Below are 16,600 nucleotides of genomic sequence, written 5' to 3' on the forward strand. Positions count from 1 at the left end.
GAAGCATAATAAGTGATGTTCTGAGTTTTATAATATCATAAAATAGGTATAACGCAAAATTGGTAGATATAAGAAATTTCTGTGAAAATATGAATTATTTGCTAGATTAACTCCACGGTTCCGAAAGCGTTAGTTTTTTTATATCGGTAATTAGCCTTAGCCCTTCCTACTTCGTCTTTGCCAAAATTTTATCAGAATCGGTTAAGCTGTTATGCGTTCCGAGGGAAAATACGTGTTCGCGTAAATTCCCGTATACTATTATTGAGTAATAAACATGCAACGCAAAAGTTTTCAAGTTATTATAACTTTAATAATAAAGTTATTATAATAAGCCGTTGTGACTGTTTAAAATGTATTTCTGTCATGTATTCTAGGTAGGTAAGGTAAATAAGTTTACCTTAAGTCGATCGCTAGACCACTGCTCGGCCCCCTTCTTGATGCAGGCGAGCACCTCGGTGACGCCCAGGTCCGCGCCCGCCCCCTCCTGCACTCGCTGCAGGCGTGTGGAGAAGTAACCTATCACCTGTGGGACAAAATATACTCGGCATTTAGATAAATAATTGACATTTATAGATAAAGAGTTCTGAAACAGCCTTTTTTTTTGTTTAATAATAATAAAAGAAGCCATGTGTGTTCTCCCTAGCTTGTTTTAGCTTTTCTGTGGGTTGGTCGCGTCGTGGACGGTTAATGTGTTCGACAAATTTAAACTTTATCGGTTCAGCTGTTTTGTTATGAAAGGAGGACTAACCAATATACATATAATTTATACCATTATTAGCTTAGGTCGTAGTTTCTTTCCCAAATTAATACCAGGTGTTTTACTAATCTTTTTACTTATGTAAAACATAACAGAGAGCCAGATTTAACAGATTAATAGATATCGTATCGAAATCTAGAGGGACTAGAAATTTATTATTCTTTTTTACCCATTACTATCCCACAGCTGGGAAAGGGACTCCTGCCGAATTGACATATAGGTTTGACAGTATTTTAGTATATAAGTATTATATTTTTTTAAGATTACTTTCTCTTAGATATGCTCGGGTGTCGCGGGGACTTTTACAAACATAGAAACCACGGACACAAAGTACAACCAGACCCACAACAACTAATGGTGGATCGCACAAATAATTGTTCTATGTGGGAATCGATTCCACGATCTCCCTAAGCAATGGCATCGGCGTGGTGCCCTTAACCGCAGCGCCACGGAGGCAGTCAATAAATAATAAAGTTAAACACACCATATCAATATTCTGCGCGACGGGATGATGGTGCTGATGCTGCTGGAACAGGTGTCTCTTGTGCAACAGCGCGTACACCACGTTGAGGTTGTTCCCGAGCTGGTGCGCCACACACGAGTTTATTATCTCCAGCAGCATGCGCAGTACCTCGTCTAGCACGCTTATGTGGTCCATCTGAAAGAACAAACATTGAATTAATTATAATATTGATAGAAGAAATGCGACATTTCATGTCGGTGCAGTAGATCCATCGTCTATAGAAGGGCTTGCGAGCTCATTCTGGGCTCTCTTTTTCATAAAGTTCACAGCTAAAGGGTACCTCTACCCGATTGAATGGTCAAACTGCATTTAACTCATTATTCATTAATTTGTAATTTTTGTAATATTTTTTACTGGTACTCTGCTCCTTTTGGTCGTTGCGTGATGATATATAGCCTATAGCCTTCCTCGATAAATGAGCTATCTAAAACTGAAATAATTTTTCAAATCAGACCAGTAGTTCCAGAGATAAGCGCGTTCTAACAAACAAACTCTACAGCTTTACAATATCAGTATAGATTTATTGTTAAAGCGATTCAGTTGTATGTTTAAAGAGCTTGATATTTTGCTAAATATTGTGACTGTAAAACAGTTCTATGTAATTGGTATATTCCTTTTATTTGCTTCCATTTCTGGTTTTCCTAAAAATGTATTATTTATTAACAATTATTATTTGATTTTTTTTGCAATAAAAAACCTTTATCTATGACAGCCAGAATTTGTATTGAAAACAAAATGATACTCACAATTTCTTCAGTTTTCTCTTCAGACTGATGTGGTAATTCTAAGCTATTTATATCTCCACCTGAACAATAACATAATATTCAATAATTTATCACCATTAACTATAGAAAAACTACAAGGGGGAAGTTTGAAATTCATAAAAGAACTCTAATTATCAAATAAGATAAAAACTTATCTTTTAAAACGATTTTTTTTCTAGTTAAAATTCTTGGTTTACTACAATTTTGTATTGATAGGTCTCGTTTTACAGAGCCCTAATAAGCTCCTATTATTTTTTTAAACTAAACAACGGGTGTACTATCCCCAGCTAACGATAGCTTATTGAAATCCATAAAAAATGTTACCTTCAATTTCGCTGCATAGCCTCGCTCTTCGTTTAGTTAACGTTTCAAATAACGATATTAACCTCTGTGCCACGTAAGGGTGTAGGTTTCTGAATTCACCTGAAAACACATACGAAATTGAATTAATCTGTTTGTTATAAGAACTAATACATTTTCATAAGTCTGGGCAACATTTTTTTTATGATTTAACCGTTTTCACAATTTCAGGATAAATATTATATAGAATTTGACAGTGTTTTCATGCAAGTGAGCTAACTGCTATAACTGTTAAATAAGAAAGTCGACTACCAGTCAAATCAGCTACCTACTCTTTACGAAATGTCTATTTTACTACAGAAAACGGTGTAGTGACGTCACAGTTTCGCATTTTCGTTGGTATCAAATGAGTGCCTAATATAATTATTTTTCGATCTGTAATACATTATATCAATATTATTTACAAAAAAAAAAAATGCATAGCCCGAGTATTTGATCTGACGTGATCCTGAGCAATTACATTGCATTTCTATAAAAATATAGTCAACTACGATACTTAGCGAGGGTTAAATATACTAGAAATCCCGAATTTGACTGTTTTTTTGCCTACACCTTCATAATAAACAAGTTAAGCTATACTCACAGCTCATATTAGCGATGGCAGCTAAACAGTTAGTGTGTAGATACTTGTCCCTCACTCGCGCCATGTTGTACTGCAGCGCCCGCAGTATGACCAGCACCATCAGACCTCCCAGCGATATCTCCGAGATAGCGCGCTCCGTGTACCACGGCAGGGATTTTAACATCTGGAAGTAGAAATATAATATTATTGGTTTGTTTATACTTACTATTACTAATGCGAAAGTTCATGAGGGTGTTTATTTGTTATACTTTCACACTAAAATTACAAACCAGATTTTGTTGATTGCTAAGTACACAGATAGTATATAATCTAGATTATTATATGAGTGTACTACAGTACTACACTTCGTCAGGGTAAAGAGATTTCCCGGGAAATAAAACCTTGGGTAATCTCTTCTCGCAGACAAAGTCTAGATGAAAAATGTTTTTTTTGTGATTGCTCAGAGTTAGGAAGCTGCGGTTGTACACCTCCTTGCCTTGTGGAGCACATGTCGTTGAGCTGCACCTCATTTCTCATTGCTTGTGTCAGTGATGGAATAGTGTCCTTAAGTATTGTGCACACGTTGACACAATAAATATACTCCTGTACAGTTGTATGGTTTTGAAGCTAGCAGTTGCCGTAGTCGAATATCGACTCGGACATTACTATTAATATCCGCGTCTAAGGTTGCTTAACCTACGATTTGTCCAGTGACTATTCTCAAACCGTTACAAACGTGCTCGCTACGTCATAATTAGAAGAATCATAGCAATGTGACAATGTGTAGCGAGAGAGAGAGTCCGGTATAATAACATGACTTAGTTCGCACGTTTGAAATGGCCCGAGTATAGTGACCGCAGGCTATAAGTAGCTCGGAGGTGGTGATATTAATGATTAATTATAAGTAGTACTCACAATCAAGTGCACGTTTTTAATGAGAGCATCGTCCTCGGTCAGTATGAGCAGCACGATGAGTGACATGTAGATGTGGTGCGAGTTGTTGTCCGGCGCGTTGTACAGCACTTGCAGGATTGGTACTATCTGTGGAACAACACGTTCATATTATCATTTCACACTTCAATAATAAAATAAATCAATCAATAAACATCATTGGACAACTCACACACGGTGATTTGATTTCAAACTAAGCAGATCTTGTACTATGGTACCAAAATAACTGATAAAATTTCATTCAAATTTTTTTCAAAGCATAAACTATTTTAAATGATTGTTCAATAAATTTTATAACAAAGCGACAGTAATTTTGTCACCGTTTCAACTAAATAACTCACAAGTATATTTCAAATTATAAACGCAATAGTAACTTTGTCAGACTATCTGTCACACTATAACTGCTAAACAACTAAACCGATTGAGAGCATATTAGCAGACATACTTACAAGTTGATCAATCTGCGCCACATTGCTTATATGTCGTTTGTACGCGTTGCACGAGTGTAGCATTAAATATAGGAGTAGCGTTGAATGTTCACACCCAGCCGTCGCGCAAAGGGCTTTGTGTAACTGGAAATATAAGATAATGTGTTAATTTCATTATAAATATGAAGTTTTGGATACATTAATAATGTTATATCGGTTTCGGATACGGTTACGGATATTAAAATATCCGATAGTTTCGAAAACGGATTTTGTAACAATTAAAGCAGTGGCTCCCAATCTTTTCTTAGCCCGGGACCACTTTTATATTATTCTTGTTAGCAGGGACCACTATGTTAGTATATTAAAGATAAAGTGTATTACTCATCCTGAAAAAGTCAATTTTAAAGTCATTCGCGGGCCACATTTTGGCTTGGGAACCACCGGTTGGGAACCACTGCTTTAAAGTTAAAAAAAATATGGGCTATTTATGTCTCTTATACGAAACCACCTATCCTAAACATATTTTTATATTGGATGCAGTTACAGATAAATTATTTTTGGACACCCGACAATTTTGGTTTCGGTTCCGAAATAACTCTCGTTATATATGTATGTACATAGTTATGCTTTGACCCCTTGTGGCAGGCAGAGTTCAGAACGCCATTAGCTACGATCCTTACAAACTACTTTTGCTTGATTCACACATAATTGTTTTAGCAGTGAAAGAAAACATCGTGATAAATAACATACCTGAGAATTCTACACAGTTCTTGAATACTAAGTCCCCGAAACTTGGCTAATTTAGAGTCTAAGGTTAATTCCTCCCTCATTACGGGAGGAGACACTTGCCCATCAGTGGCACAGAAATAGGTTATATCTATTTGATTGATATAACTTACAGCAGCGATGTCAATTCTCGGCGGTGTGACTTGTGATGCGCCGTTCGATTCCCGCTGCGGTGTTGGAGCTGATGTTTCTGTAATACAAAAAATAAATATAAATTAAAATACTTTGTACTTTTGATAGATCTATGAAAGATCTGATAGGATTGTTGATGATGAAACGATCATTGTTTGAAAATAAATCGTTGTTGTTGTAAACAGTTATGCTTTCTGTTGCTAATATTTGCCATCGTGGCGGTGTCTTAGATAATTTCTTCCTAGATTTTGGTACAAAATTTCGAAAAATATGGCTAGTAAAGTGGTTTTTGAATTTTCCTGAAGACAAAGTACAATGCAATGCAATTCATGGCCTGTAGGTAATTACCGCGGAGCTGAAACGATGAACAATACTATGGTCTCAGCGGTGGCCAAAGCTAAGGCCTAAGCCATTTAGGCCAATATGGAGGCCGCATTTAGGCCGAAGCGAAAGCCGAATTTAGGCCGACGCTGTGGCCGATTTTAGAGCGAAAGTAAGGCCGAATTTGTCTTACCTGCAGTATCCTCACAGCACAGGAGCGCGTTTCTATACAGGTTATCATCGTTCATGCAGTGGTTGGCGAGCGTGAGCAGCAACAGACACGACTGGTTGGCGAGCGGGTGCTCGCGCTTCACGCGCTCCTGCAGCTCGCCGCGGTCCAGCGGCGGGTGCGAGTAGATCGTGGGCCGGCTGCTGGCGTTGAATGTTATCATGTTCCATAAGCCGGCTGGAAGGGAAAGGTAGTTTGAGAAAAAATTAACATAACTACGTTAATGTTCATTTTGAAATTGGGAAATAGTATTTAGAAAAGTTTGCGAAGGTATGAGGTGATCATGTTCCTCCAACACAAAGGGAGGATCCTTCGACCAGGCGAGGTGATCATGCCTGGTGGGCCAAGTATAGTACTGTTTTTTTAAAAACAACCTTATAAAACGCTTTTAAAGTTCCAAGAAGGGCTTAGTTAAGCTAGCATTCCAGCCGACGCGGTGGCCTCAAGGCCTAACCCCTTCTTCAATTAGGGAGGAGACCCTTGCCCAGCAGTGATGAGAATTGAGTTAAATAAAACATTAAACTCACAAGCAAAGTTAATGAGCAGACTGCCGCCGCCGGCGTGCGCGCCGAACATGCTGGGCGGCGCCGCCAGCATGGCGCTCAGGTTGTGCAGCAGCGTCTTGACCAGTAGTGGAGCGTGCATGCCGTAGCGACCCAGGAACAACGTCCTGGGGACAACAGACACATTTAACTGCACGTTTGGCGCTGTGGTTAACGTGGTCACCTCGCCGCAATGACCGTAGTGCCGCGTGTCTTTGAACCCCACTCGGGACTTATATCTGTGTGATGAGCACGAGTATCTGTTCTGATTGTCAATTTATCCATATAAGTATGTATTTAGAAGTAAATTAATACGTTTATCAGTTATTTGGTGACCATAGAACAAGCTCTGCTTAGTCTGGAATTTGACTTCTTGATTTACTGCACCAAATTCGAATCCACACAATTATAATAAAACTTGTCTCAGTCCGTGATTTTTTCCGCGTGAAATCATTTGCCGGGAATATAAGTACACTATGTGGTAATCCAGATTATCTAATTACATTTTTTTTATTCCCTTCATAAGTTTTGGTGTGATTGAATAACAAACAGCTATCCAAACATTATTTTTTTGTCATATAATGACGGTCAACCTAGTGTCAAAGTTGTCCAAGCTGCCCGAAACGTCTTTGACATTAGACATAGCTTAACGAATATTATCTAGACAACAACCGCGACTGACATTTTTCAATGAGACTTAGCCTCGGAAGTTCAGCTAGTAAATGCATTAAAAATTCACAATTACCTGTATATTAAAGATGTGTCTACCAGTCTTGTCTGTCCGTGTACTCCGGCGAACATGTATACAGACATAAGCACCAATATCGTGTTTATACACTCCAAATGTAGGTAGTATGTGTTGTCACTGAAACAATAACATATTTTATTATTACTAATTATCAGAATAAGCAGATAAAATCTTTCCTCTACACAAAAAGCTCGATATTTGGGTACCTCACAAGCTCACTGAAAGAAACCTAATGAACCGTGTACTCATTTGTGATTCTTGAAGCCAAAGAGATTTTATTACAAGCTCATACATACTATAATGCGAAAAGACTTTTTCCCCGACCTAATATTTATTTCTTAAATTCATCCTTATCTATAGTAAATAAACTAAATAGTACTTTACTTACGTAACAGGGACATCTATGATAAGTCCTATGAGAGCATCGATAAGCATTTCCACTCGACTCTCGTTGCCAGTCAGTTTGGGTGACGTTGGCGCTTCGCCCTCCGGCGACGGCAGGGGCGAAGCCTCTTCTTGTTGGGGCTGCAAAATAGATATAAGCTTTAGATATCAATAAGGTGCTTTGCTACCAGTCAAATCAACCACTCTTTATGAAATGATAAAAACATTATAATATAAGAATACGACATAGTGACGTCACAATCTTGCATTTTTGTCGGAATCAAATGAGTGCCTACTATAATGTTCCAGACTATAGCAATTGAATTTAAATATTGATAAAGAATTGAACATAGCTTTAGCACTTTTCTTAACTTATAACTGTTCCACTGCTGGGCAAGGATCTCCTCACAAGCGAAGGAGGGGAATTGCGGGTTGGGGAACTTTGCATGCCCTCAATAATGTATTAAACAAATTTTAGGCATGCAAGGTTTCCTCACGATGTTTTCCTTCACCGTTAGACCAAGTGATAATTATTTCTAATACACACATAACTTGGAAACGTCATTGATGTGTTGCCTCGGGTTCGAACCTGCTATAATATAAAATATACGCTATCGTACTCACGCTGGTATCCCCTCCCTCTCGGTCCACAGGTCCGTTGCCCACCCTCCTCTCGGCCTGCACGTCCAAGTGGCGGCACAGCTCGTACTCCGGCACCATCTCCACGAGGTACTTGCTCACCGCTCGTATGACGAACAACGCGTTGAACGTCTGCCATGCTAGCATTACACTGGGGACAAATAGACAATATTGTTTACAAATAATTATGTACCTACTTCAATACATAGTCATAGCCCGTTGCGCTCACCGGTCGGTAAACGATCTGTGAATTAAGCAACCCCTGGCGCGTTCATTCCATAGATGGGTGACCGCATAGTGGTATTAGAGCTGGGCGTCTCCGTGCTTCGGAGGGCACGTAAAAAGTCGGTCTCGGCTGTTGTCTACTAAGATAACAGTCGTTAAGTCATGTTAAAGGCCTCTCGGGCGGCTTGAACAACTTTGACACTAGGTTGACCACTAACCATACGACGAACGAACTACATAGTATAAAGCAGTCTCTCCCCGCGTCTGTCCCCATGTCTGTATGTATGTGTGCTCAGATATTTAAAAATGCGCGACAGATTTTGGTGCGGGTGTTTCGAAAGAAAATTTTATGTGTAAAAGTTGTAACTGTTTTTTTTCTAACACAAATGTTTAAATCGGACAAAGCGGGGGCGGGCTAGTATTTATAATTTGACGACCTTCGTAACACAGTGGTTAAAGTGGTCACCACGCCACTGTCATTGCGTCAGAGGGTCGTGGGTTCGATTCCACACACGGACCAGTAATTTGTGCGATCCATAAATAATTGTTTCGGGTCTAGTCGTGCTTTGTATCCGTTGTTTGTATGTTTGTAAAAGTCCCCGCGACACAAGACCATTTGAAAAGCGGGAGATGACTTAAAAAAGAAATACACCGTTGCATACATCATTCGGTATAATAGGCACTATGTATGTACATATGTGTCACCTTGCAAAAAAACCTGCTTCTACTAACAGGATAAATATTCTCATAAATACAAGATCAACTTCTTTGCTGATTCACTACCGTTGCGAATAACTGCACGTGCGCACGTCACAATGAAAATATTATGGCTATTGTGTTCATTTGTTATATTTCTTATGAGTGTTCATTGTGATAAACCTAAGAGTAAGTGTGTTTATTTATTAAAAAGACTAAGCCCCGGTTTCTGAGGCACGTTTAGCGGTAGTTTATCTATTAAATAGCGTTTCAAAGCTGATATAAACATGACAGTTTGAATAGATAAACTACCGCTAAATGTGCCTCAGAAACTGGGGGTAACTACTGCTATAATCCGACAAATTAATAAATAAATATTTTACCATTTTTACACATAAATTCACTCTATGTATTAAAAAATATCAAAATCCGTTGTGAAGTGTTACAAATCTAACCCTCTTATTCATAAAAATATATGAGGTTATGAAAGGCTCATAAAGAGTTTTGTTTCTTTCACTCCTTAGCGAAATGAAGAAGAGTAAACATATTGTAGTAGTTTTTTAACTAAAATAGGTTTATAGTGTGTTTATGAATAAGAGGGTTAGTATACATAGGGACAGACAGTGGAAAGCGATTTTGTTTTATACTAAGTAGGTACTTAGGTAGTAATATTTCTGGTTTGGTCCATTTTCATAACTAGCCATGAACAAGGAAATTTCCTTCACTGTTTCAAAACTAGTTATGAAAATGTACCTTTTTTCCTTTTAAATAACCGTTTTCATAACTAGCTATGAAAAAGGCAATTTTCCTTCACTGTTTCATAACCAGTTATGAAAATGGACTCTTTATCTGTATTATCCCTATATGCCTGTTTTGATAACTACCTACGAAAATGGTTGATTTTCTTCTCGTAGAAATGAGTGAAAATGTGTTTTGTTGTAAAATAAAACGTAAAGTAACTTTATTTAGAACATTTAATTAAAATAAAAAGGACTTATTATTTCTAAACAATGGCCAACTGAAATTTCTTTGTTTGTTAGATCATCGATCGCGGAAGCGATTTCGTGGTCAATTTCTTTATAGATGTTGCTTTTTTTAGTTTGTTGTTTGTGGCAGGTTATTTTAGTTTCTTTAATTAAAATGACCAGCACTTTCGCTAGTGATGGATTTTTGCAAGCCACAAATTTATTGAGTCGAGAATGCCATCCTTCAACATGATTAGTTGTTCTAATTTCTTCCCCATGGCAGCACCACCTCTTAATGAAATCGTAGTCATTAAACCATGTTTTGTTCAGGTACTTGGAATCATAAATTTGTGGCTTGCAAAAATCCATCACTAGCGAAAGTGCTGGTCATTTATTATTTATTATTTAAAAAGACAACTCCCGCACTAAGAATTGCTCTTGTGTCGCGGGGACTTTTTACAAACATACAAACAACGGACACAAAGCACAACCAGACCCGAAACAATTATTTGTGGATCGCACAAATAATTGTCCCGTGTGGGAATCGAACCCACGACCTCCCGTTGCAGTGGTATCGGCGTGGCGACCTAAACCACTGCGCCACGGAGGTAGTCATAATTAAAGAAACTAAAATAACCTGCCACAAACAACAAACTAAAAAAAGCAACATCTATAAAGAAATTGACCACGAAATCGCTTCCGCGATCGATGATCTAACAAACAAACAAAGTTTCAGTTGGCCATTGTTTAGAAATAATAAGTCCTTTTTATTTTAATTAAATGTTCTAAATAAAGTTACTTTACGTTTTATTTTACAACAAAACACATTTTCACTCATTTCTACGAGAAGAAAATCAACCATTTTCGTAGGTAGTTATCAAAACAGGCATATAGGGATAATACAGATAAAGAGTCCATTTTCATAACTGGTTATGAAACAGTGAAGGAAAATTGCCTTTTTCATAGCTAGTTATAAAAACGGTTATTTAAAAGGAAAAAAGGTACATTTTCATAACTAGTTTTGAAACAGTGAAGGAAATTTCCTTGTTCATGGCTAGTTATGAAAAACAGTTATGAAAATGGACCAAACCATATTTCTAAATAGTAGGGGGTTAGTAATGTGCCCGATAAATGGCAAAAGGCTCGCCCCTATTACACGGGACTAACATTATTAATGGTCAAACGTGGGGTGTACTTCGAACATTTCTGCCTACGCCTTATATAATAATATGTAATGTATGTATGTATGTATGTATTCTTTGTTTCAGTCAGGCTACCCTCAGGTGGGAGGTCTACCAGCGAGCTACCAGCCTCTGTTATTAAAAACCTATACAATATATCTAAGCAATAGTCAATAAAATAAATAGAAACCATAATATAGAGAATTGTATCTTCCCATATATGTACGTAACAAATATTAGTAAGATTAATTCAATAACGATTAAATAAATATTTTTGGTATTTGACGGTGTTTTTTTTAAAGTTCCGTACTCAAAGAGTAAAAACGGAATCCAAATTATTATCAACCTATCTACTGATCAACCTCGGCAAGCGTAGCTTAACTTGAGAGATCGATTCGCGTGGCTTTTGTTGCTTAGCCAGGAGCTACTAAGGTCAGTCGTAATTGTTGTCAATTAAATCAGTTCTTAAGGAGACGAGCTCGTGGCTTAGTTAAACTGCCGCCCGGATCGATCTCTGAGGTTAGGTTAAGCTTGCCGAGGTCGATCTATTGATGGGTGGCCAGCTTATACATATCGAGTTCCTCCGTGTTTCGTAAGGCACGTTAAAATGTGGGTCCCGGCTGTCATTTCGAAGATCTTTGACAGTCGTTAACAGGTAGTCAGAAGCTTGAGAGTCTGACAGCCAGTCTTACCGAAGGGTATCGTGTTATAGCCCAGGTAACTGTGTTGTGGAGGTCAGATAGGCAATCGCTCCATGTAAAACACTGGTATTCAGCTGCATCCGGTGAGACTGGAAGCCGACTCCAACATAGCTTGGAAGAAAGGCTAAGCTGATATAATATAAGGAGAGTCGCCAACCTGTCTTTAGGCAGCGTGGTGGATAACGCAAGACCTAGCCCTACCCTTTATTCCAGCAAGACATCTTTGCCCAGTAGTAGAATAACACAGACTACTTTTAACTTTTCATCCCGGAGTTCCCGAGGGATCGAGATTTACACGGGAAGGGTTTCCACGCGGACGAAGTCGCGGGCAGCCTCTTGTAACTAATATTTATAGTATAATTTATTTATGTTAAGTAATTGTAATTTCCTAACCACAGGACTACTGAGACGTTTTAAGTAAACATACCTATTTTTTGTATGAATTACTATCAATAACTGCGTATGTACGATCGTCAACAATTTGTTTAAACTCTTGTATTCATGGTAAATATTTGGTAAAAAACTATTAGGTCGGGGAAAAAATCTTTTCGCGTTATAGTATGAATGAACTTGTAATAAAATCTTTTCTCTACACAAAAAAACTCGATATTTGGGTACCTCACGAGCTCACTGAAAGAAACCTAATGAACCGTGTACTCATTTGTGATTCTTGAAGCCAAACAGATTTTATTACATGTTCATACATACTATAATGCGAAAAGACTTCCCCAACCTAATATGTCATGAGCGTAGAAAGTTGAAATTTGCTAGTAAGATTCCTTGGGAAGTATAGAGGAGCATTAAGAGAGGATTTCTGGAAATTCCTTATCGAAGGGAGGGAAATTCCACGCGGGCAAAGCTACGCGCGAAATCCGAAATATTTTAATTGCATAAAAGAGGTACATTGTTTGATTGGAGAACTTCGAGAAACTTATTCTTTTTAACTTTAATCTACTTTTTCTTATCGTATGGTTAGTGATCAACCTAGTGTCAAAGTTGTTCAAGCCCAAAGGCCTTTGACGTGGCTTTACGACTGTTATCTTAATTGACAACAACCGGGACCGACTTTTTACGTGCTCTCCGAAGCACGGAGACGCACAAATATCACTATGCGGCCACCCATCTATGGAATGACCTCGCCAAGGTTTGCTTAACCCACAGATCGTTTACCGACCGGTACTTACGTAGGAAACGAATGCTTTAACTGTTAAATCTAGCTATGACACACAATAGGAAATACCTTAACTATCTTACTAATAAACGTGTTGCAAGCTCTGATTAGTTAGTCTTTTGTCACTTTCAATCAGTTTTGAAACTCTATATGAGTGAAAGAGACAACACTAACTAAACACGACGCTTAATATAAGACGGTACGAGTATATATATAGACAAACCTAGTGTTTTCCTCCCGATTCGACTATAAGTTGCCAAGCGTGACTATTGTTTAATATTGTAAATCTCTCGCGGTCACACACTGTACAATGAAAAACATTTTAATGTTGATATTTTTCACTTTTCTTATTATTTGTGGTGTTAGTTGTGATACACGACGGAGTAAGTAATATTTATTTATTTTATTCAAAATCAAAATCAAATAATTTATTCATTTAGGTCAAATATATAGTCGTTACAATTACTGAATCTACCACTAGCTCGGAAAGGGGGTAGAGCCTTAGGAGAAGAGCTAGCAACAAACTCACGGCCACTCTTTTCAATCGCCAAAAGTTATACAATAATTGATCATGCGAGGAGCTGCCAACAATCAGCGATTATATTCTTTATTGAAGACAACTCCCGCACTAAGAATTGCTCTTGTGTCGCGGGGACTTTTTCTTTTACAAACAACGGACACGAAGTACAACCAGACCCGAAACAATTATTTGTGGATCGCACAAATAATTGTTTCGTGTGGGAGTCGTACCCACGACCTCCCGACGCAATGGTAGCAGCATGGTGACCTGAACCACTGCGCCGTTTTTTAACGGATAGACTCGACTTCGTCCGGGTATAACTGGGTACTTGACTAGATATCAAATAAATAAATAAAATAAATGTAACCCATTAATGTTCCACTGCTGGGCAAGGGTCTCCTCCCGGGTTTGGCCTTGAGTCCACCACGCTGGATAACTGCGGGTTGGGGACTTTGCATGCCCTCAATAAATGTATTAATGTATATATCTAATATTATTATATTAATATATATTTATATTTTCAGGTCTACCAAATGATTGGTGGAAAAACTTCGGCAATGCTCATTATTCTTCGTCGATTATTTACCAACTCTACAACAGGCCCTCCACAAATGAACCAAGCCCGAGGGGACACTAATGATTATAGAAAAAACCTAATTAATTAAGGCCGGTTTCTTTATCAAAGGTAAAAGCCAAAGTATAGGGGTAAAGAGAAAATGTCAGTCAAAGGAAGACAGGCCAAAATGTATATGGTATCTAGTCCAAGAACCAATAACGACGTGGCATATGTCATAAGAAAGGTCTTATAATATACTATAATAGTTACTATCAGAGCTCATTTCAAATCACTGTGTGAAAAAAGTTATGGGGATATCACTACACTCACAGGAATCGAACCCACGACATTAAGTAGGTACAAATATTGTAAGCTACAAACAGTTTTGTTATTAATAAATTATATATTTTAAAAGCGACTTTTATTTATTTACGTAATATAGCCTTGCTGTTGGAAATACCAATTATATAAGAACAGGGTTTCCTTAATAGATTGGAGTTTCCTAAACGAAAATTTATATAAGGATACCTACTGTTCTTCCGCGTTATATTTCATCATGGCGGCCAGTTTTATTATAACTAGTCAACAGTTTTATAGTCTTAAAGTGCGCATAAAACACAGGATGCTAATAACATAATAGATGACCGTCTAGTAGATTGTAAAAAAATATAAAACAAATATTTTTATACTTTCAGTTGAAAAGTCGCATGTCGTCACAGTATGGGCTTGTACACGAAACTGCGATGCGACATCGCTTCGTAAAAATCTACGAGCTCGCACAATGCATCGCTAGAGCTTGCGAATTCGCATCGGCATGCAGTTTTGTGTAGGCGATACTGCGATGCGACTACCGCAGTTTTGTGTACAAGCCCTATAGTAGAAACCCGTATCTTCAATGCTTTCCAACTAAGCCAGATTTTTTTGTAATAATGTGTGTTGTGTAATATGTTTCCTTACACACTGCCTTATAGCTTTTAATAGGTGTACGGTATTACTAGTTTTATTTGTAAAGTGATTATTGTAAGGCATTACATGTGGTCCTATTTAAATTTGATACAGAATAGACAAGCAGTTTTTGAGATATTCATAGAAATGTGTCATTTTGTATACATTATCTTGTCTTTACAATTATTCGGTGGTGTTACCAAAGTTACCCTGCCTTGTAAAAATTGCAAGGCCTGAAAAAGGTTACTAAGTATGTCACTACCCTAATATAAGATTCTTTTGCATACATAACTTAGTAAGCAATATATACATATCAGCTAAGCCTTTATTCCAAACTATGTTGGAGTCGGCTTCCAGTCTTACCGGATGCAGCTTAATACCAGTGTTTTACATGGAGCGACTGCCTATCGGACCTCCCCAACGGTAAGACTGGATGTCAGACTTTCAAGCTTTTCAGACTACTGTTAACGATTGTCAAAGATTCTTGAAAATGACAGCCGAGACCCACCATTTAACGTGCCTTCCGAAACATTTTGTATACATTAGTCTTTAGAATTATGCGGTGGTGTTACCAAAGTTATACTATCTTTTGGAGTTGGTCTTTTAAATAAATTGTTTACTTAACTAGACACCTAATAGCCAATAATATGACGTAATTAAATCTATGCTGACGTATTACGATGACATATTATGCGTAATGTTTTAATACAATAACAATTAACAAAAGGAAAAGTGCGTAATACACGAGTATCATGTGTAATAACGAAATAAGTGCGTGTTCTTACAAATGAATCGAGTATTTTAGTTTTTGTATTGAAACTTGTAGACCCGCATTTGTCCAGGGAGGTTGGACTCAAGGTCTAACCCCTCTCTTATTACAGGAGACCATTGCCCAGCAGTGGGACAGTAATGGGTTAAATTTATTGAAATATTGCACTTTTGCAAAATGACAGACAGACACATACATTTCTATGTAGAGAATAATTCAGCATTTACCTGTACACAATATTAACATCTTGTTTGAATTCTCATTACAGAAGACCCAGGCCATTGCCCAGCTGTGGGATAATATGGGTTAAATTATTATATTTATACTAGCTGACCCGGCAATCGTTGCTTTGCCATATAAATTTAAAAAAAGTGTCACTCAAGGGTATGAAAAATAGATGTTTGCCGATTTTCAGACCTACTCAATATGCTCACAAAATTTCATGAGAATCGATCAAGCCGTTTCGGAGGAGTATGGCAACGAAAACTGTGACGCGAGAATTTTATATATTAGATTAGATTTAGGCCATTGAAAAGTTACCTTTTAATTGCATGCACGATTAAATGCGGATTAAAAACAAGTAGTGTTATATCGTAGCAAGTTGTCTTTGTTCTCTGCCTACCCCTTAACTAAAAAAGCCTTGATTTTACATACATAAGTACCTATGGTATGCAATAAAACATCATCACTACATACCAACCGGTTTGTAATACTTATAATATATTATATTTGTAGGTATATATTA

At 37.6% G+C, this 16,600-nt stretch overlaps 1 protein-coding gene and 1 long non-coding RNA gene across 2 annotated transcripts in view; one reads left to right on the forward strand and one right to left on the reverse strand.

Moving 5' to 3' along the window:
* The window catches only part of LOC142984684 (dymeclin), a 30,101-nt gene that overhangs the window by 4,137 nt on the left and 9,364 nt on the right, over nucleotides 1-16,600 (reverse strand). Inside the window, exons 4-16 of the mRNA XM_076132443.1 lie at nucleotides 8,112-8,277; nucleotides 7,492-7,628; nucleotides 7,101-7,220; nucleotides 6,341-6,483; nucleotides 5,778-5,990; nucleotides 5,245-5,321; nucleotides 4,367-4,489; nucleotides 3,882-4,007; nucleotides 2,988-3,150; nucleotides 2,369-2,467; nucleotides 2,027-2,085; nucleotides 1,242-1,415; nucleotides 398-523 (exon numbers count right to left, since the gene is read on the reverse strand). Of these exons, the coding sequence (XP_075988558.1) occupies nucleotides 398-523; nucleotides 1,242-1,415; nucleotides 2,027-2,085; nucleotides 2,369-2,467; nucleotides 2,988-3,150; nucleotides 3,882-4,007; nucleotides 4,367-4,489; nucleotides 5,245-5,321; nucleotides 5,778-5,990; nucleotides 6,341-6,483; nucleotides 7,101-7,220; nucleotides 7,492-7,628; nucleotides 8,112-8,277 (1,726 nt within the window). The remainder of the gene's footprint in view (nucleotides 1-397; nucleotides 524-1,241; nucleotides 1,416-2,026; nucleotides 2,086-2,368; nucleotides 2,468-2,987; nucleotides 3,151-3,881; nucleotides 4,008-4,366; nucleotides 4,490-5,244; nucleotides 5,322-5,777; nucleotides 5,991-6,340; nucleotides 6,484-7,100; nucleotides 7,221-7,491; nucleotides 7,629-8,111; nucleotides 8,278-16,600) is intronic.
* On the forward strand, nucleotides 9,131-11,475 carry LOC142984685 (uncharacterized). The gene is made up of 2 exons (XR_012960161.1): nucleotides 9,131-9,236; nucleotides 11,281-11,475. It is a non-coding gene; the product is annotated as an uncharacterized LOC142984685 (long non-coding RNA).

The sequence above is a fragment of the Anticarsia gemmatalis genome, chromosome 27, assembly GCF_050436995.1.
Source record: "Anticarsia gemmatalis isolate Benzon Research Colony breed Stoneville strain chromosome 27, ilAntGemm2 primary, whole genome shotgun sequence".
Lineage (NCBI taxonomy): Eukaryota > Metazoa > Arthropoda > Insecta > Lepidoptera > Erebidae > Anticarsia > Anticarsia gemmatalis.